This window comes from Dasypus novemcinctus, chromosome 22 (genome assembly GCF_030445035.2).
Source record: "Dasypus novemcinctus isolate mDasNov1 chromosome 22, mDasNov1.1.hap2, whole genome shotgun sequence".
Lineage (NCBI taxonomy): Eukaryota > Metazoa > Chordata > Mammalia > Cingulata > Dasypodidae > Dasypus > Dasypus novemcinctus.
In genome coordinates, this window is record NC_080694.1 from 64,611,081 (window position 1) to 64,632,981 (window position 21,901).

The following is a 21,901-nucleotide window of genomic DNA, read 5'->3' on the forward strand; positions in this document are numbered from 1 at the left end:
TCTGTCTTTTAAATTCCTTTTAATTTCTGGTTTGGTCAGTACCAATAGAGGTCACCAAAATCTCCTTGGGGTCCTCAGTAATTTGTAAGGTGTGAAGAGTCAGAACCAGGCCTCACTGACAGGGGATGACAGAGTGCCCGGTGCAGGGGAGGGGTCGGGGCCAGTCCTGGACACCTGTCTTGGCTCTCAGGTTCTCGCCCCGAGGCTGATGTGTGGGCGGGGAGGCCGAGCTGGAGAGTCCCTGGTCCCGCAGTTTGATTCTTCATTTCCCAGCTCGAGTCAAATCCTTCTGCCGGGGCACTCGGGCCCAGGCTGCCTCCCACTGCGGGCCCGGTTCTGGAGAAGCCAATCGCGGCCCCGCGGCCCATCCAGAGCCCGCCCCGCCCCGCCCGGACTAGGGTTCCTCCAGACCCGGGGATCCGGCCATGGCGCCGGGGACCCTCCTCCTGCTGCTCTCGGGGGCCCTGGCCCTGACCCCGACACGGGCAGGTGAGTGCGGGGTCGGGGGGCTGCCCCGGAGGGGGCGAGGGGGCCTCCCGGGAGGGGCAGGACCTCGGAAGCTACGTCTCCCTACCCTGACCCTCACTCTGACCCCACACCCTTTCCTGTCCTCCCAGGCCCCCACTCCCTCAGGTATTTCAGCACCGTCGTGTCCCGGCCCGAGCGCGGGGACACCCACTACCTCGCCGTGGGCTTCGTGGACGACACGCAGCTCGTGCGGTTCGACAGCGACGCGGAGAGTCGGAGTTTGGAGCCGCTGGCGCCGTGGGTGGAGCAGAAGGGTCCCGAGTACTGGGGGGAGCAGACGCGGAAGGCCAAGGAAGACTTGCACATTTCCCGGGTGTACCTGCGGACCCTGCGCGGCTACTACAACCACAGCGAGGCCGGTGAGCCACGGGGGCCTGGAGTCCTCGCGCGAACCGGGATCCCTAGGAAGTGCCGGGGTCTCCCCGTGTATCGGGTCCGCACTGCACCCCGAGGCCTCGGAACCCGGGACCCCCCACCCAGGAGCGCAGGGAGGACTTTTCCTCGGTTTCGTTTTCAGTTTAGACCAGACGAATCCCGGCCAGTCAGCATCTGGGGCGGGGCGAGCAGGTGTGCGGGCAGGTGGGCGGACAGGTGGGCTGGGCTCACCCCTGAGCCGCGCAAAAAGTTGGGCAGAACTAACAGTTGGGGCCCAGTCAACAGGTTGTGGGAGTGGCCGGGGAGGGGCTGATCTTAGGGGTGGGGCCAGGGTCTCACACCTACCAGAGCTGGTATGGCTGTGACATGGGCCCCGACGGGCGCCTCCTCCGCGGGTACCTTCAACACGCCTACGACGGCGCCGACTACCTCGCCCTCAACGAGGACCTGCGCTCCTGGACGGCTGCGGACACGGCGGCGCAGATCACCCGGCGCAAGTGGGAGGAGGGGAGGGTTGCGCAGAGAGCTAAAGCCTACTTGGAGGACAAGTGTGTGAAGTGGCTGCAGAGATTCCTGGAGAGCGGGAAGGAGACACTGCTGCGCACAGGTACAGGGGCCTGGGGTGCCTCCCCGACCTCCTCGGGCTGGGGGGCGCCCCCACCTGCGTCCACTCTGAGGGGAAATCCAGTAGGTGCAGGAACACTCTCCTGCCTGGGGTCCAGGGGGCGGGGTCGGGCCAGGTGTCCAGACCCTGAGCCCTGAGTGACTTGCAGAGGCCCCGCCCTCTGTCAGGACAGTGAAGGGTCCAGCCTCCCCCGGGATGGAGGAGACTGTCCCTGAAGCACCTGGGCAGCAGGTCAGCCTTGGGGACCACCGGGACGTTCTCAGGCCTTGTTCCTGCAGCTTTTCTGAGCCCTCAGCCTCCACGAGGTCAGGGCTAGAGGTCCCTGTTCACATCACACACCTGGGGCCTCCTGCACTGGACGGTCTCACCTGACCCCAGAACTTCCAAGAATAGGCCTTATCCCGGAACCCCGAGTCCAGGCTGGTGTCTGGGGCTTCCACTGCCCCCCAAGACTGTCCTGTCCATTCCTGGTGGTCACATGAGCACTACTAGAATGGCCCGGAGAGATGGAAAGTTCCTGAAGTTTCTGACCTTCCTGCAGACCCCCCAAAGACACAAGTGACCCGCCACCCCATCTCTGACCCTGGGGTCACCCTGAGGTGCTGGGCCCTGGGCTTCTACCCCGCGGAGATCATGCTGACCTGGCAGCGGGACGGGGAGGACCAGACCCAGGACGTGGAGTTTGTGGAGACCAGACCTGCGGGGGACGGAACCTTCCAGAAGTGGGCGGCTGTGGTGGTGCCTTCTGGGGAGGAAGAGAGATACATGTGCCACGTGCTGCATGAGGGGCTGCTCGAGCCCCTCACCCTGAGATGGGGTAAGCGGGACGAGGTGGGGGCTTCTAGGGAAGCAGGAGCCCTTCTGAGCTCCTCCAGAGGGTCAGGACCCCTGACCTTCCCTCCTTCTCAGAGTCGCCTTACCAGCCCCACATGCACATCATGGGAATCGTGGCTGCCCTGGTCATCGGAGGGTCCGTGGTGGCTGCAGTTCTGATCTGGAGAAGGAAGTACTAAGGTAGGGGAGGGGTGGGTTTGAGGTTTCTTGTCCAGGGGGTTTCCAGCCCAGGGAGCAGTGTGCCCTGCCCCTTCCTGGTGCCGTGAAGCCTCTCCTCACACACGTGCCCATCCAGTCTGGGCCTGTTACTACACTTACTTTATAAACCTGTGAGAGAAGTAGGACAGTGTCCCCAGTGATGACGTGGAGGCCCCTGTTCCCAGCAGTCAGAGGGAAGGGGCTGCTGAGGACAGACCTCCAGGAGACAGAAGGTCCAGCCCCACACATCTTCTACCTCGTGTTTTCTGATCCTGCCCCGGGTCTGCAGTCACAGTTCTCGAAACTTCCCTGGGTCCAGGACTAGTTCTCAGGACCTCATGTCCTGGACTCACTCGTTTTTCCACAGGTGGAAAAGGAGGGAGCTATGCTCAGGCTGCTCACAAATGGGGGACAGGGGGGGAGGTGGTGTGGAGGGTCAAGGCTGACCTGAGGCTTTGGGGAATGTAGATGGAGCTGACGGGGCAGCTCACCCCCTTCACTCCTTGACTCACATCTCCCTGTGGCTCTGAGCAGACTCTGTGTTTGTTCCTCTCCAGCCAGCGACAGTGTTCAGGGCTCGGACATGTCTCTCGAGGCTCTAGAGTTGAGACCCAGGGGGGCTGAAAAGGGAGAGTGGCTGGCCTGAGAGGGCGCACCTGGTCCTGGGATTCCTTGGATGTGGACATGAGGACTGTGGAGGGCTGGTCATGATGTTAGCAATTACAGAGATGACCTGAACGTGCTCTTGATTATTTTCTTCTGTAGTGTGACAAAGCTGCCTTGTGGGGGATGGAGAGATTCTAGAGCTGTTCACACCCCTCGTGTGATTTCAAGACCCTCTTCTTTGGATGTGAAGACTTTCCTTCCTCAGCTGGCATCTGTGTGTCTGCATTCCTGTTGTATACTGGAGGATGGGGAGGTAGCTTGCCCCTGCCCCCACGTCCCCCACACTGACCTGTGTTCCCTGCCCGGACCAACCTTCCTGCTCAGGAGAGCTGGGTGTGGAGCGTCCACAGCCCTGTCTTACTTCATGGTGCCCTGAGCTGCCCCTTCCTGCTTCCCTTGAAAATTTGAACCTGGTATGGTTTTGCTTTTACAAATTCTTGCTATTAGATGGGATTGAGGAATTAATTGAGGGAGAGGAAGATTCTTAAACAAGAAAGAGGAAATAAAATGCCCTGAGAACCTTTCAGAACCCATGTGTCTACTGTGCTGAGTGTTGCTGTGAGGAGCCAAAGGTGGACAGGCCTGTGTCCAGTCAGTGCTCTGTTCACATGGGCTTCACACTGTGGAAGATCAACAGTTTTGAGTTTATTTATCTCCTGGTGGTTTGGTCCTTCTCTGCTGCCTGCCCTCTCTCTCTGCCCTTATCCAGCTCCACTGACCCCAGTGCTGGCTGCAGCCCAAGCCCGTGGATTTGTAGAGCAGACCCTAGTGTAGACCCACAGGTGGGCAATGGGGTCTTAGCCTGGATTGCTCTTGTCTTGGAGAGAGTTGAATTTGTGCTGTAGTCACAGGGGGTGGAGGGGAGGGAGGGAGAGCAGCACTTTTGCGGACAGTCCTGGTGGCCTCAGTGTCAAGTGAGTGAAGGTTGTGCCGTCGCTGCCAGGAGACCACAGCTGTGTTAGGAAAGGCAATGGGGGGGGGGGGGCGGGGGTCCTCACTGACCACTCCTGCATCTGGTGTTGGTGGAGGACTGTGCGGAATGCCCCTTTTTAGCTTCTAGGAAACATTTGTGAACTAAAACAGCTAACATCCATCATCAGTGCAAGGAAGGTGCTATATGACCTCAGGTGTTCAGTGTGGGCCTCAACGAGGCTGTGACCTTTGAGGAAAGCTTGAAGGTCATGAAGGGCATATCCCTGAGGATGCTTGAAGGTCTTGCCAGGCAGGGAACTGGGCAGCGCATTGTGGTGGGCAGGGTCGGCCTGTGGTTCTGGGAAGAGCAGGAGGCCAGAGTGGCTGCAGAAGTGTCATGGGGATGGGCAGAGGTCAGCCAGATCTTGGGAGCCTTGTGGATATGGGAAGATGTGATTTTTTTGCATGAAGTGGGAGTTGAGAGACAATTTTGAAAAGGAGACACTTATTATGATTTCTCTTAAATGATTACTTAGTCTGCTTTGCTGAGAATAGGATTGAGAGGTGAGGGGTGAGTGAGGGAGTAGGTAAAAGAGGATGAAATCAGTTTAATGTTGCAACTAGAGATGTCAGTTGATCTGCCTGGGAAATGAGCAGGGAAAATAGTGGGAAATAGAAGTCTATATTTAAAATATTATAGGGTTTCCTAATGGATTAAGTTTTGGGTTATGAGAGAACTAAATCAGTAGGACACAAAAAAATCCTCTATGCAAAGGAAAGAAGGAAATCCAGATAGGAAGGTGGAGCTGTCATCAGTGGAGGTGGGGAAGATTCTGGAAGGAGAATAGTTGTAGGGTTATTACAGGAATACTTTTTTCAGGAAAAGTTGAATCTGAGATGTCCATCAGAAATGTAAGACATGCTGTCAGTTTCCATTGGAAATATGAGTCTGGAGATGAGGAGAAGTGTCTGGACTTGAGACACAGATTTGGGAGTGAGGCCATATAAGTGATATTTTGAACCTAAGGGGAGGATGAGGTCACCCAGGGTGTGATTAGCTACAAAAGGAGAGGAGTGAGGACTGACCCCTGGACCTCCCAGAGCTCAGCCATCCATGGACCACCCTGGATTGACCACACAGCTCTGTCACCATGTCTGGAAGTCATGTAGACCAGGGAGCCCCAAACTTTTCTGTGCATAGGAACCTCCTGGACATCCCACAAGTATCCAGAAGGTCTGGGTGGAGCATGAGGTTCTGTGTTCATAAGAAGGGGTTGCTGAGCTGCTCGATTTCAGGTCCATCTTTAGAGCAAGAACCCAGAGCAGGGAGGCCACATGTCTGTGTTCCAGCCCCCTGGGTTGGTGGAATTTGCCTTCTGGCCTCTTATCCCATGTCCTGATACAGGGGTCTGGGGAGAAGCCCAAGTGCTTCATCACAAGCCCCTCAGGCCATCCTGGCTCAGCTGGACAGTGAAGCTTGTTCTGCCAGTGATGGGCTTAGTGCCCCACATGGTTCTTAAACCTTATAAAAAAACGCCTTTCTGGAAAAGAAATGGAGGACATCTATCATCAGTTATGAGAGTGATGTTGGGAAAGGCATGCCCTTTCTCTATGATGGGGTATAGCCTGGTGGGGATTTATAAAGTAGTTGAATGTTCTCCATAAATTAGACCTCTGAATTTCTGCTATGTGACTCTATTTCTTAATGAATTCCATGCTCGTGTCTTGGTGCAAACAATGGATTTTAGATTTTTCTACTTTCAACATAAGGAGTTTGTACACATAACCGTGGAGCTCATTTTATTTGAGGAAAGCTACAGAACCAGGAACTTGATGTCACACAGCCAGGATCAGAAACTATGACCTGCCCTGTGAGAACCAAGCCACTGCTGCTAGGGAAGGGGCTTGGCTACCCACTGGCCTGACACTGGACATGGGTCTATAGGTAAAAGGTGACACACCCCTGCCCACTGGACTCTGCACAGTCCCAGCATTGGAGGGTCAGCGCGTTCTGAGCCAGGGTCTGCTGTGGTCATCTGATGGGGAGGCCAAGGCTCCTCCATGTCCAGCTCAAGCATGTTGGGAAGGTGAGCTTCTGTCTTCATGGTGGGCAGTGGCTCTGCCTCCATCAAGGCTCCTTAAGTGTGGAATTCCCTGGTATGGGAAGAGGTCCAGGTGGTGAAGGATGAGCATGGAGTGTGGAAAGTGAGGATAAATGTCAATTCTTGGAGGATCAAAGTGGAAGTTTATCTGGTACATGGTGGCATTCAGGTTTGGTTGGATAAGTGGGTGACTAGTAAATGACATCTTTCAACTCATTCCCTTATGGCCTGCTGTGGTTTCACCTTTCCTCTGTCAATTTATCCTCACAAATACATAGAGGGGCATTTCTGAATGGATAAGTGATTTCTGAAAACATCTTTCCCTGCCTTTTTCTCATAATAGGATCTCTAAGACCTCAGAAGATCAACTATGCACTGACATTTCATATAAATTTTATATTTCCTTGTCTATGCACATATTTCTGTGGAGAGGACCCATAAGTGTTATAGTTCTTATGCAACCCCCATAAGAATCTAATACACCCCCCAGGTTTAGACACTGTGCTACTCCAAGTGTGGTCACGAGCAGCTGGTCAACAAACTTTTTAGCAGATCCAATATATACGTTGCTCCTTTGCTAGTGTGTCTCCACTCTGGGATAAGATAAGAAAGAGGCTTCCTTGTTGCTCTCAGGCTCATTTTCCATCTGGATCTCACTGTAGCTGGAAAAAGGTCCACAGAGCAGCGCTAGCCACTGACCACACTGAGTAGTGCTGGTGGAGATGGACAGTGTTCCACACCTACCCTGGTGTCCAGTACCAGGTAGGAATGAAGGAGTAGCTAAGGAGATTCCATTTTCAGTGATATGGTGGGTGCACTTTTAAGGTTTTCTCTTCTACTGAGTAGAATTAAAATAATAGATAAAGTATAAAATCATCAATTAGTATTAAAGAAAAAGACAATAATTTAGGCAAAAATCTATGTGGAAAAGCATCAAAGATTATGATAAGTTCCAGTTATCCTGTGAGCATTCATCACATCTGAAAATGGTATCTTTTTTTTTTTTGTAGTTTTTTTTAATTGACTTTGTAATAATATTACATTAAAAAAATATATATATGAGGTCCCATTGAACCCTACCACCCCCACCCCACCTCTCCCCCCCAGCAACACTCCCTCCCATCATCATGACACATCCATTGCATTTGGCAAGTACATCCTGGGCACCCCCGCACCCCATGGTCAATGGTCCACACCATGGCCCACACTCTCCCCCATTCCATCCAGTGGGCCCTGTGAGGATTTACAATGTCCGGTGATTGCCCCTGAAGCACCATCCAGGGCAGCTCCATGTCCCAAAGACGCCTCCACCTCTCATCTCTTCCTGCCTTTCCCCATACCCATCAGCCATCATGTCCACTTTTCTCAATCCAATGCCACCTTTTCTATGTGGACATTGGATTGGTTGTGTCCATTGCACCTCTATGTCAAGAGGAGGCTCAGATTCCACATGGATGCTGGATGCAATCCTCCCACTTTCAGTTGTAATCACTCTAGGCTCCATGGTGTGGTTGTTGTCCTTCTTCAACTCCATCTTAGCTGAGTGTGGTGAGCCCAATAAGTCAGATTGTAGGTGCTGGAGTCTGTTGAGGCTCAGGACCTGGCTATCACATTGTCAGTCCAGAGATTCAAATCCCCTAAATATATCTTAAACCCCGACACTAACTGCACCTCCAGCACATTAGCATGAAAGTCTTATGAAGAGAGATCCCATCTGAGTCCAGATTCATCACACATAAACACCAGTTCCAAAGAGGGGCCATCTGACCTGGTAGTTAACCCCATCGGCCATGACCATAACTCCCATGGGTCTCTTTAGCCCTCGAAGGAACCGATATCTGGGGGTTGTATCTGCTTTATCTGTCTCTCAGACTCTGCTCAGTTGTGCATAGGGGCAATCCTTCTGACAGCCTCCAGACTCTTTTTTAGAGACTTGTAGCCATATAAACTCATTTCTCCTTTCCATTTCCCCCTTACATTAGGTCAAACAGCATTTTAAAGTCATGTTATTTTATGTAGACAGGGATATTCCGCTGATCCGCATTGAACCTTCCGTATGAGGTCATTTTCCAGTTGCATCATCAGTTGGTAGTTGATAGTGGTCCCTCGGTGCCAGGGAGGCTCATCCCCAGGTGTCATGTCCCACGCTGGGGGGAAGGCATTGATTTACATGCTGAGTTTGGCTTCGAGACTGGCCACATTTGAGTAACATGAAGGCTGACAGGAGGAAATTCCCAGGCACAATGCTGCTCTAGGCCTTGTTCTTATTTTAGGCTTATCAGCTCACAAGCATAGTCATTAGCGTCATGGGCTCACTGTTGAACCCTCACTCCCTCCCGGTCCCCGCTGCTGCACCTGGGAGACTGTCGCTGCTCCCCTAGGGACAACGACAGAGCACCACTGGCCAGGAACCCAGTACCCCCCCTGCTGTGGTTTTTAATTGTTGCCACTATGAGTATATCCAAACATTGCCATGCACCCTGGACATGTGTTCTGTACAGCTCCCTGTCAGCCATATATCCCCTGTCAATGGTATCCCATACCAGTATTCCTCCATTGCCTTTGTTGAACCACTCTGTGATCCAGAACTCCCTGAAATTTGAAGCCCAATATAATGTCAGGGTCCCTTACTAGGAAATGGCATATAGCGATGGGTTTAAAGGTTATATAAAGAATACGTGTTGACTTGGAAAAAATTCTACATCCTATATTTCCCCCTCCCCCCCCATTATTGAGCTTCTCTTCACAGGAGCCCTAGACCACAGCAATGCATATATATAGTATACAGCACTCCCATACATCCACCACAAAACCTTGCCCTTCCACAGCGATACTCTTACACCCTATTCACATCATATTTACTTAACGTAATGTACAGAGTCTGAGACAATAGCTTTCAAACAAGGTGACATTTGTGCTTACATTGTGGTGCATACTTTAGGATACACAGTTTTTTACATTCTTAGTTATCCTATGTTTTACATTATGGTTTACATTATCAGTCTGTCATCTCCTATATGTTATGCTGTAATATTACATGTTTTATATCCATCCTTGTGTACTCTCACGAAACTCCTCTCTTACCCCCCATTTACCTTGGTTACACACATTTAACGTCCATTTTCCCTTCCACCTTGGTGCCCACAGTGACAGCCAGCCTCTGTTTCCTGAGGAGCCACTTCCAGATATAGATGGAATAGTGTTCAGGGTCTAACTTGCTCAACTGCCCCAATGCCCTGGGAGCCACCCTTTCTTTCGAGGGATACAGTTCCCTCTATTTGATGGCATTAGTCCTCCCCAGGATGTGGGTCCACCCCCACTCTCACTACTTGGGTTTCTACACCATGGTGTCACCCACTCTGGCAGAATGAGCATTTAGACATTCCCCAGGAGCCCGTCCTGCATCAGACCCTCCCCTCCGAGCATTCTAAACAGGTAACCCCCTTTATTATATTTTGATATGATTTTCTCGGCATTTTACTCTCAACCAACACCTGACCCTCTCCTGTGTTCGTATGCTACCCCTCCCTCCCCCCACTTTTGGGCAATGTTACCCATCCGCCCATCCCCAGCCTCCCTCAAACCCGCAAAGCCCCAACCAAAGGCAACCCCTGCCCCCCTTTTATCTCTTCTTTGTGTTCATACTTACCACCATCTCGTCTTAAATTCCACCCCTGCAGACATCGGCTCACATCCTTCCTCCACCCTCCGATTTCCTGTAAGCCTATCGTTCAGTCTCTTGCTATCTAGGGCAGCTTGGTTATTTCAAATCATTGAGGTCATGTAGTATTTGTCCTTTAATGTCTGGGTTGCTTCACTCAACATAAGGTTCTCAAGATTCATCCATGTTATCACATGTGTTTGTAGTGTGTTTGTTCTTACAGCCGAGTAGTATTCCATTGTGTGTATATACCACATTTTATTGATCCACTCATCTGTTCCTGGGCATTTGGGTTGATTCCAACTTTTGGCAATAGTGAACAATGCTGCTATGAACATTGGTGTACATATATCGGTTTGCGTCCTTGTTTTCAGTTCTGCTGGGTATATACCCAGCAGTGGTATTGCTGGGTCATATGGCAAATCTATGGCTAGTTTTTTGAGAAACCGCCATACTGTCCTCCAGAATGGTTGGATCCTTCTGCATTCCCACCAGCAGTGGATGAGTGTTCCCCTTTCTTCACATCCTCTCCAGCACTTGTATTCTTCTGTTTTTTTCATAGCTGCCAATCTTACGGGTGTAAGATGGTATCTCATTGTGGTTTTGATTTGCATTTCCCTGATAGCTAGAGATTTGGAACATTTTTTCATGTGCTTTTTTGCCATTTGTATTTCTTCTTTGGAGAAGTGTCTGTTTAAGTCTTTTTCCCATTTTTTAAATGGGTTGTTTATCTTTTTATTTTCAAGATATAGGAGTTCTTTATATATGCAAGTTATAAGTTTCTTATCAGATATATGGTTGCCAAATATTTTCTCCCACTGTGTGGGCTCCCTTTTTACTTTCTTGACAAACTCCTTTGAGGTGCAAAAGGCTTTAATTTTGAGGAAGTTCCATTTATCTATTAGTTCTTTTGCTGCTCGTGCTTCTGGTGAGATATTCATAAAGCCATTACCTATTACAAGGTCCTGTAGATGTTTCCCTACACTGCTTTCTAAGGTTTTTATGGTCTTGGCTCTTATATTTAGGTCTTTGATCCATCTTGAGTTGATCTTTGTATAAGGTGTGAGATGGTAATCCTCTTTCATTCTTCTACATATGGCTATCCAGTTCTCCAGACACCATTTGTTGAATAGGCCACTGTCTCCCAGTTGAGAGGGTCTGGTGGCTTTATCGAATATTATGTGGCTATATATGTGAGGTTCTATATCAGAGCTTTCAATTCGATTCCATTGGTCTATGTGTCTCTCCTTATGCCAATACCATGCTGTTTTCACCACCGTAGCTTTGTAGTATGTTTTGAAGTCAGGTAGTGTGATTCCTCCAATTTCGTTTTTCTTTTTCAGTATGTCTTTGGCTATTCGGGGTCTCTTTCCTTTCCAAATAAATTTCATAGTTAGTTTTTCTAGTTCCTTAAAGAAGGCTGTGTTGATTTTTATTGGGATTGCATTGAATGTGTAGATCAGTTTTGGTAGGCTAGACATCTTAATAATGTTCAATCTTCCTATCCATGAACAAGGAATAGTCTTCCATTTATTTAGGTCTTCTTTGATTTCCTTGAACAATCTTGTATAGTTCTCGGTGTATAAGTTCTTTACTTCTTTAGTTAAATTTATTCCTAAGTATTTGATTTTTTTATTTACTATTGTGAATGGTATTTGTTTCTTGATTTCCTCCTGATCTTGCTCATTATTGGTGTACAGAAATGCTACTGATTTTTGTGCATTGATCTTATAACCTGCAACTTTACTAAACTCATTTATGAGTTCTAGAATCCTTGTTGTAGATCTCTTAGGGTTTTCTATGTATAGGATCATGTCATCTGCAAATAATGACATTTTGACTTCTTCCTTTCCAAGTTGAATGCCTTTTATTTCTGGCTCTTGCCTCAGTGCTCGAGCAAGTACTTCTAAGACAATGTTAAACAGGAGTGGAGACAGTGGGCATCCTTGTCTTGTTCCTGAGTTTAGAGGGAAGGAGTCTAGAATTTCTCCATTGTACACAATATTGGCTTTAGGTTTTTCATATATACTCTTTATCATGTTCAAAAAATTTCCTTGTATTCCAATCTTTTGGAGTGTTTTTATCAAGAAAGGGTGCTGTATTTTGTCAAATGCTTTTTCTGCATCAATAGATATAATCATGTGATTTTGTTCCTTCAATCTGTTTATATGGTGTATTACGTTGATTGATTTTCTTATGTTGAACCATCCTTGCATACCTGGGATGAATCCCACTTGGTCGTGGTGTATAATTTGTTTAATCGTTTAATACGATTAGCAAGTATTTTGTTAAGTATTTTTGCGTCTAGGTTCATTAGAGAAATTGGTCTGTAATTTTCCTTTCTTGTGATGTCTTTGTTTGGCTTTGGTACTAGGGTAATGTTGGCTTCATAGAAGGAGTTGGGTAATGTTCTTTCTGTTTCAATTTTTTGGAATAGTTTCAGCAGGATTGGTGTCAGTTCTTTCCGGAATGTTTTGTAGAATTCACCTGTGAAGCCATCTGGCCCTGGGCTCTTCTTAGTTGGGAGATTTTTAATAACTGATTCTATCTCTCTGCTTGTGATTGGTTTGTTAAGATCATCAATTTCTTCTTTTGTCAATATGGGCTGCTTATGTGTTTCTAGGAATTTGTCGATTTCCTCTAGATTGTCATTTTTGTTGGAATATAGTTTTTCAAAATATCCTCTATGATAGTCTTTATTTCTGTGGGGTCAGTGGTGATATCGCCTTTCTCATTTCTTATTTTGTGTATTTGCATCTTCTCTCTTTTTTTCTTTGTTAGTGTCGCTAAAGGTTTGTCAATTTTGTTAATCTTCTCAAAAAACCAGCTCTTGGTCTTGTTTATCTGTTCAAGTGCTTTTTCATTTTCTATTTCATTTAGTTCTGCTCTTATCTTTGTTATTTCCTTCCTTCTTCTTCCTGTTGGGTTACTTTGTTGTTGTTTTTCTAATTCCTTCAAATGTGCAGTTAGTTCTTCGATTTTTGCTCTTTCTTCTTTTTTGATATATGAATTTATGGCTATAAACTTCCCTCTCAGTACTGCTTTTGCTGCATCCCATAAATTTTGGTATGTTGTGTTATCATTATCATTTGTTTCAAGGTAGTCATTGATTTCTTTTGAGATTTCCTCTTTGACCCACTGTTTTTCTAAGAGTGTGCTGTTTAATTTCCAAATCGTGGTGTGAAATCTGGGCTTCTGTCCCTTGCAAATCTCCAGCTTGACTCCACTGTGGTCAGATATAATGTTTTGTATGATTTCAATCTTTCTGAACTCGTTCAGCCTTTCTTTGTGGCCTAGCATATGATCTATCTTGGAGAATGATCCATGTGCGCTTGAGAAAAATGTATATCCTGCTGTGTTTGGGTGTAGCGATCTATATATGTCTATAAGATCCAGCTCCTCTAATATACTGTTCAGATGTTTTGTTTCTTTGGTGATTCTCTTTTGAGATGTTCTGTCCAGAGTTGATAGTGGTGTATTAAAATCCCGCACTATAATTGTAGATGTATCTATTGTTTCACTTAGTTTTTCCAGCGTTTGCCTGACATATTTAGAGGCACCCTTGTTAGGGGCATAAATATTTATGATTGTTCGATCTTCTTGACAGATTTTCCCTTTCACTAAAATGTAATATCCTTCTTTGTCTCTCACAATTGTTTCACATTTAAAGTCTATTTTGTCTGATATTAATATAGCTACTCCTGCCTTTTTTTGGTTATTGTTAGCTTGTATGATTGTTTTCCAGCCATTCACTTTCAATCTCCATGCGTCTCTGTGTCTAAGATGTGTCTCTTGTAGACAGCATATGGATGGGTCATATTTCCTTATCCAATGTCCCAGTCTGAATCTTTTGATAGGTGAGTTTAATCCATTGACATTCAGTGTTATTACTATCAAGGAATTATTTGTGTTAGCCATACTTTGATTGGATTTGTGTTTGTCATATTTTGTTTGTATATTTTTTTTTGTCTTTTTTGTTGTAGTTGTTGGTCTTATACTCTCCTCCAACTCTGCCTTTCCTGTTTTTTCCTTTCTTCCTGCAGAACTCCCTTTAGAATTTCTTGAAGGGGAGGTTTCTTGTTGGTATACTCTTTCAGTTTCTGTTTGTCTGCGAATATTTTGAACTCTCCATCATGTTTGAATGCTAGTTTAGCTGGATAGAGTATTCTTGGTTGGAAATTTTTTTCCTTTAGTACCTTGACTATATCATACCACTGCCTTCTTGCCTCCATGGTTTCAGATGAGAAATCAGCACTTAATCTAATTGAGCTTCCCTTGTATGTGATGGTTTTCTTTTCTCTTGCTGCTTTTAGGATTTTCTCTTTGTCTTGAGCATTGGATAATTTGACAAGTATATGTCTTGGGGTGGGCCTGTTGGGGTTTATGACTAGTGGAGTGCGCTGTTTTTCTTGGATATGTATATCTGTCTCTTTCAGTAGATTTGGGAAGTTTTCAGCCATTATTTCCTGCAACACTCCTTCTTACCCCTTTCCCTTCTCTTCACCTTCTGGAATGCCTATAATACGTATGTTTGAGCGTTTTGCATTGTCATTCAGGTCCCTGAGTCCTAATTGGATTTTTTCTATCTTCTTATTGACCCCTTCTACTATCTGTTTGATTTCTGATGTACTGTCTTCCACATCACTAATTCTCTGCTCTGTCTCTTCTAGTCTGCTGATATTTGCTGCAAGTTTATTTTTGATTTCTTGAACTGTGGTGTTCATTCCCATCATATCTGTTATGTTTTTTCATATGTCTGCAATTTCCCCTCCAAGTGATGTCTTCATGTTGTTAACCTCTTTCATTACTTCGTCAAATTTGTCGGTGATAAATGTTCTGAGATCTTTCATTGCTTTTGCCAAGTTTTGCTCCCCTTTGTGATTATTGGTTTGTTGATTGGATTCAGCCATGTTTTCCTGATTACTGGTTTGTTTTGTAGATTTTTGTTGCTTTCTGGTCATCTCTTTATCTTGACAGATTTAATCAGTTCCTTAGCTTCTTTGTCTGCTCTTGGAGGTTAATTAGCTGTTATTTTTGCATAGGTGTTATATCTTCTCTTTGTCACTTTTTTCTTCTTATTCTAGTTTCTTGTTGTTGGTTAAGTTCTCTTTAAAGGAAAGTTGAAAATGGTATCTTTAAATTCCTGGGCTCACATGCTGAAATAGACAGGAGCTGATACCAAACCTTTTTCTTCTGGGGAATGAAATAGGAGTCAGTCTGCCACCCTGGAAAATCTAGGAAGCCAAAGGTTCATAGCCTCAGAGTAAGGGAGGAACAAAAGAAATCTGTCTCATTCCCCAAAGAATAATGTTCTGACAAAACGTGCCTTTTAGGCAAGGGCAGGGGCTCAGTGGTGGGAACGAGAAAGCAACTGTTTCTGAGGAATTGTAACCACCAGCCAGCCCTCCTGTGATTTGTTGTCCAAATGTGCCTCACCTGTGGAACAAAATAACTTCAAACCATGAAGTTAGTGTGTAATATCCCACATTGTTGGTGATCTGAAAACTGGAATAAGGAAACAAAAGCCTTTAGAGAATTCCATATTTAACCTGTGTGTCAAAGATTTTATTCACTTTCACAGGGAAGAAGTGCAGCTCATAGCATGAAACATAAATGAATTAGAAAAAAGTCAACATGATCAAGAATCAGAAAAATAGATGATAAAGATAAGCTTAGAAAACTTCAGTATTGGAATTATGAGATATATAAATTATTTTGTGTAAAGAATAAAATGATTACCTTGAAATTTCCTGCAGAACACAGGAAAGTTAAAATGACCTTGATATTTTATGAAAGAACCAAATTTACTTCTCTGTATTAAGACATACAATAAATTCAATTAGAAACTCAGTTTGAAATTTTGCTTTGGATCACAATGTAGAAACAGCAACCAGATGAATATTCCTGACCTAAACAACTTCAAATTCAAAAAAAAAAAAAATGTAAGAAACAACATTTTTTAGACACCGGACAACAGATACCAGGATTTGTGGTACTTAAGATTCAGATAACAAAAGGTGTGAGTTCTACAGTTGTCCAGAGCAAGCAGAAGAAAAGAAATAATATAGATAAGACCAAAAATCAGTGAAATTGAAAATTGAGAAAAACAATGAGATTGAAACCCAGTTTGCTGGGGAAATGTCAGTACTCTTTATAAACCTCTGGCTAGATTGACCAAGACAAAAAGATATAAATTACATATATCAAGAATGAGAGAAAGGTTATCTATACAGGCTCTTTAGAAAGTTAGTAATTGAAAACCTTCCCATATATTAAACTCCAGGCTGAGAAGCTCTCATTGCTGAATTGTATCAAACTCATAATAAAGAAATAATATCAATTGTTCACAAAACCCTCTTACATAATAAAGGCGGGAACAATTCCCAATTCCTCTACAAGTCCAGCATTACCCTCATTCAAAAACCAGGCAAAGACATCACCAGGCAAGAGACATACAGAACACTGTCCCTCATGATCCTGGGCTTAAAAATCCACACAAAATATGAGTAAACCAAATGCAAAAATACATAAAGAGTATTATAGATCACATCTAATTGAACTAGCTGGGACTAGAAAGGTGGGTTAATATCTGGTACTATCTCAGGTCTCCAAATTAAGAGAATAAACACAAACACCATGTCACCAAACTGCAGAAAAAGGATTTGTGAAAATACAACTCCTTTTCAAGACAAAATCTCTGAGCAAACTAGGAAGAGAAAACAGATTCCTCTAGTGAATCCAGGCATCAGTGAAAGTCTATGCTAGCAGTACACTCAATGATGAAAGGCTAAATCCTAAAATCAGGTAGTTAGGTTCTTTCACACCACTTTTGTTTAACCTTATCCTGGATGTCCTAAGCAGTGTAAGAAGGCACGCAATGAAATGCAAGCCCTATAGATAGTAAAGGAAGAAGGAAAACTGCCATTATTTGCAACCAGCATGATAATATATGTTAGAAAACCACAAAAAAAACCTACAAATTTACCAGAATTAAGAAATGAATTTAGCAAGGTCACAGGATGCAAGGTCGGCACATATGCATCAATTCTATTTCTATATACTACTGATGGCAACTAGAAAATGAAATTTTTTTTTTATTTTTTATTTTTTATTTTTTATTGACTTTGTAATAATATTACATTAAAAATATATATGTGAGGTCCCATTCAACCCCACCCCCCCCCTCTCCCCCCCCCCAACAACACTCGTTCCCATCATCATGACACATCCATTGGATTTGGTAAGTACATCTTTGGGCACCTCTGCACCTCATATACATTGGTTCACATCATGGCCCATACTCTCCTCTATTCCATCAAGTGGGCCCTGTGAGGATTTACAATGTCCGGTGATTACCTCTGAAGCACCATCCAGGGCAGCTCCATGTCCCGAAGACGCCTCCACCTCTCATCTCTTCCTGCCTTTCCCCATACCCTTTGTCCATTATGTCCACTTTTCCCAATCCAATGCCACCTCTTCTATGTGGACATTGGATTGGTTGTGTCCATTGCACCTCTATGTCAAGAGGAGGGTCAGATTCCACCTGGATGCTGGATGCAATCCTCCCATTTTCAGTTGTAATCACTCTAGGCTCCATGGTGTGGTGGTTGTCCTTCTTCAACTCCATCTTAGCTGAGTGTGGTAAGTCCAATAAATCAGATTGTAGGTGCTGGAGTCTGTTGAGGCTCAGGATCTGGCTATCACATTGTCAGTCCAGAGATTCAAATCCCCTAAATATATCTTAAACCCCAACATTAACTGCACCTCCAGCACATTAGCATGAAAGTCTTATGAAGGGAGATCCCATCTGAGTCCAGATTCATCACACATAAACACCATTTCCAAAGAGGGGCCATCTGCCCTGGTAGTTAACCCCATCGGCCATGACCATAACTCCCATGGGTCTCTTTAGCCCTCAAAGGAACCAATATCTGGGGGTTGTATCTGCTTTATCTGTCTCTCTGACTCTGCTCAGTTGTGCATGAGGGCAAACCTTCTGCCAGCCTCCAGACTCTTTTTTAGAAACTCGTAGCCATATAAACTCATTTCTCCTTTCCATTTCCCCCTTACTTTAGGTCAAACAGCATTTTAAAGTCATGGTATTTTATGTAGACATGGATATTCTGCTGATCCGCATTGAACCTTCCGTATAAGGTCATTTTCCAGTTGCATCATCAGTTGGTAGTTGATAGTGGTCCCTCGTTGCCAGGGAGGCTCATCCCCGGGTGTCATGTCCCGCACTGGGGGGAAGGCATTGCATAGAAAATGAAATTTTAAAGACCCTTCCCTGGGCAGCTGCACCACTGTGAAGACCCTGGCTCTTGGCTGCTTTGCTGCTGCCCTGGAGCCAGGACTGCCTGGTCCTGGGTCGCCCTGAAGGTCCCAGCGGGTGGCAGTTTCAGAAGCTGTGAGAGCAGGAGCTCTGCTGGGAGCAGGCGTGGATCTCACCTGTTTGTGCAGTCTCTGAGCACCAGCAACACCCCAGGGGCTACACAGTGTGTCAGGTCACCCCAGGTTGTTTCATAAAGGAATCCAGAGGATATCCAGGAGAGAAGCATATGGAAGATACTGTGACCTTAAGACACTGCACAGAGAACTCAGGCAAAGTCACAAAAACTTATTCCACCATTTGTAATTGTTTCTTCCATTTGCTAAAGGAACAGTTTTTGGAAACTTGATGACACTTATTGAATAGAGAAGATTGGCCACAGTTCTCTGCAAATATTCCTGCTCCTTCTAATAATGAACAGCTTGGAAATCTTTTCTAGGCTGGAGTAATTAAAGGCGATTCTGAATGGATTGCTCCTGCTGAAACTTATTTGGATTTCCTCCTTGACACCTTTTCTGAGTGTGGTAAGGAAGGCTTCTCCAGCCTCAGGGATCTGAAATTACTTGCTGTGGATGTGGATTCTCTTGCTGAGTTAGGGAAAGGAATGACCTCCAATCAAATCTCTCCCTTTACAACTTTTGCTCTCCATCTTTACTCAGATACCATATAGGGACTGTTGCTCCTGACAGTGACCAGAATCAAACAGAAAAACAAGGAGAAATTCTTATATTCTTTCCTGGACATTAGGAACTCAGGTTTGGCAAGGGAAGGAAGCAGATATGGCTCAACTGATAGGGCATCTGCCTACCATATGGAAAGTCCAGGGTTCAATCCTGAGGGCCTCCTGACCTGTGTGGTGAGCTGGCCCACGCAAGTGCTGCCTGAGCACAAGGAGTGCCACACCATGCAGGGGCACCTCCACTTAGGGGCGCCCCATGTGCAAGTGTAAGGAGTGCAACCCCACAAGTAGAGCCTCCCTGCATGTAAAAAGCACAGCCTGCCCAGGAGTGGTGCTGCACACACGGAGAGCTGACACAGCAAGATGACACAACAAAAAAGAGATGCAGTTTTCCAGTTCCGCCAGATAATGCAAGTGGACACAGAAGAACACACAGTGAATGGACACAGAGAGCAGACAACAGAGGGAAGGGGAGAAAAAGAAATAAAATAAATTTTTAAAAAAGTTTGGCAAGGGAGATTATTGGTATAAAGCTGGGTTTTAAAAATGAAGATGATGGTGAAGCTGCTTCTTATTTTATAGCAAGGGAACTGCTGTTCTTTTAGGAGGTTTTCAAGGAGAGTCAGGCACTACCCTTTGAGAAGCTTTGATGAGAAAGCAAAGGACCTTATGTGGGCAGAGAGTATCTCTAGCCTTTATGACAAGTCCCACCTTGATGATGTATCACAGGTTTTTACATGTCATGGACACAGGGACAGAATAGACATTCATTTTAAAAGGTCTAAGGAGAAGCAGTGAATATAGCAGGAAGGGAAAAACCATCCACCCCCACTCTGTGCCCACCACGGCGTGTCTACACAAGGACCTCAGCTCTGAGGAGTTGGTTCTCCTTGGGCTGCAGCAAATGGGAGAAGGTAGACTGGTCACATGTCAGACATATTCAGCTAAGGTATTTTAGCTGGTGAAGTGAGGGTGAAGGTTCCTGTGACAACCATAGCACAGAGGGAATGGAAATGCCTCAGAGGTTGAGCTATCAGGAAAGAAACAGAAGCCTGTGATGGGTGGAGTTGGGTGCTGTCCTCTGAATTCCCTGGAAGACTCTGGTTGAGCGCCCCCAGCAGGAATACGCACTCACACTCTTATGAACGTGCCCGAGTGTGTCTCTGCAATGCTTGCTCACTCTTCAACAGCTCTTGCCATTCAGTCCTGTGGAGCCTTTTGGTGCTGGCTTTGCTGGGCTTGAGGACATTGAATCTCCATTGTTTGCCCCTGTGGATTGGGCAGAAATGATGCCCATGCGGGGTTGTCGGCACACATTCCAGTGCTTGTGACAGCGTCTCCAGCCCTGAGGCCTCTTTCCCTGCAGTCATTTATGGAGCACCAAATCGTTAGGGTAAAACATTTAAGGAAATGGGAGAAGAAAAAGGTTAACCAAGAGTATTTATTTATAGCTACTATCTAAACAAGATGTTGATTTATAGAGTAAGGGGCTGTTACCTACAATCCTTTAACCAAGGTGTGATCATTATTTAAGCTGCATTTAGTGTTGTGTGTGAGTCATCAACTCAGCTAAAAGAGGAGTACCCTTTAAGATATTCCTCTGACAGGAAGTCCTAAGTGTAAAATTTAAAAAATATATACATATTTTTTATTTAATTGTTTTTTTAAAGATACATTGATCACAAAAAATGTTACATTAAAAATTATAACAGGTTTCCATATACCCCACACCCCTCCATCCCCCATCCTCCCACATCAACAATCTCTTTCATCATTGTGGTACATTCGTTGCATTTGGTGAATACATTTTGGAGCCCTGTTGCACCACATGGATTATAGTTTACATTGTAGTTTACACTCTCCCCCAGTACATTCAGTGGGTTATGGCAGGATATATAATGCCCTGCGTCTGTCCCTACATTATCATTCAGGACAACTCCAATCCTGAAAATGCCCCCACATTGCATCTCTTCTTCCCTCTTCCTACCCTCAGTAACTCCCATGGCCACTGTCTCCACGTCAATGATAGAATTTCCTCCATTGCTAGAGTCACAATAGTTCTATAGTAGAATACCAGTAAGTCCACTTGCATACATATTTTATTCCTCCATCCTGTGGACCCTGGCATGGTCATGTTCACTCCACCTCTGAATCGAGAGGGGGCTTAGATTCTACATGGCTGATGGATGGGATTCTCCTGCTTGCAGTTGTTGACTCTCTCAGTTTCCTGGTATGGTGGTTGACCATCCTCACCTCCCTGTTAGATGACATGGGTAAGTCCATTTACCTGGAGAGTAGGTGTTGCAACTCTGCTGAGGCTCAGGGCCCACCAGGCACATGGACAGTCCCGAGATTCAAGTGTCCTGTGTATACACCAACCCCAGCGCCAGTCACAGGTTCAGTAAAAGCAAGAGAAGAAGCAAGTGTAGAGAGGTCACATCTGAGTCCAAGTCCATCACACTCAGGAGCACAAATCCCAAAGTAGGCCCCACTGGCAAGGCACTGAACTCCAGAGATATCTACCATGACTGCAGAATCTGTGTATCTCCATAGCCCTCAGAAGCACTCATACCTGAGGTTGTACCTACTTTGGCTGTCTCTGGGATCCTACTGAAATGTGCATAAGTGCAACCCCTCTGATGACCTCCCACCACAATTTCAAAACTATAGTCTTATGGTAATTTTTTTTAATACCCCAAATTATTTTCCACTTTATTTTAGTTTTTATAAATTAGTCAGTATTCTGTTCTAATCTTAAACCTATCATTACTATTTCGTTTTCCTACTAATTGAATTTGGTAATAAATTAGACTTCATTTTTGAAGGAGTTTTGGTTCACAGAGGGTTTCAGCTGTGGCAGGAGAGGAGTGCTTGTGTGGAGTGTCATTGATGGGGGATGAAACGGTGGGAGGGAATTCTCCAGGGCATGTATATAGGGTCTATAAAAATGTTTGGATATCCATTGGGTATTATCATGGTAGTAGAGTTACAC

At 45.5% G+C, this 21,901-nt stretch overlaps 1 protein-coding gene across 1 annotated transcript; it reads left to right on the forward strand.

Moving 5' to 3' along the window:
• Positions 1-210: 210 nt before the first annotated feature.
• On the forward strand, positions 211-3,755 carry LOC101442691 (saoe class I histocompatibility antigen, A alpha chain-like). The gene is made up of 6 exons (XM_004468308.5): positions 211-489; positions 618-887; positions 1,235-1,510; positions 2,070-2,345; positions 2,438-2,542; positions 3,326-3,755. Exons 1-5 carry the CDS (start codon positions 426-428, stop codon positions 2,539-2,541), a joined length of 990 nt encoding a protein of 329 aa, XP_004468365.1. The 5' UTR covers positions 211-425; the 3' UTR covers position 2,542; positions 3,326-3,755.
• The last annotated feature ends 18,146 nt before the right edge of the window (positions 3,756-21,901 follow it).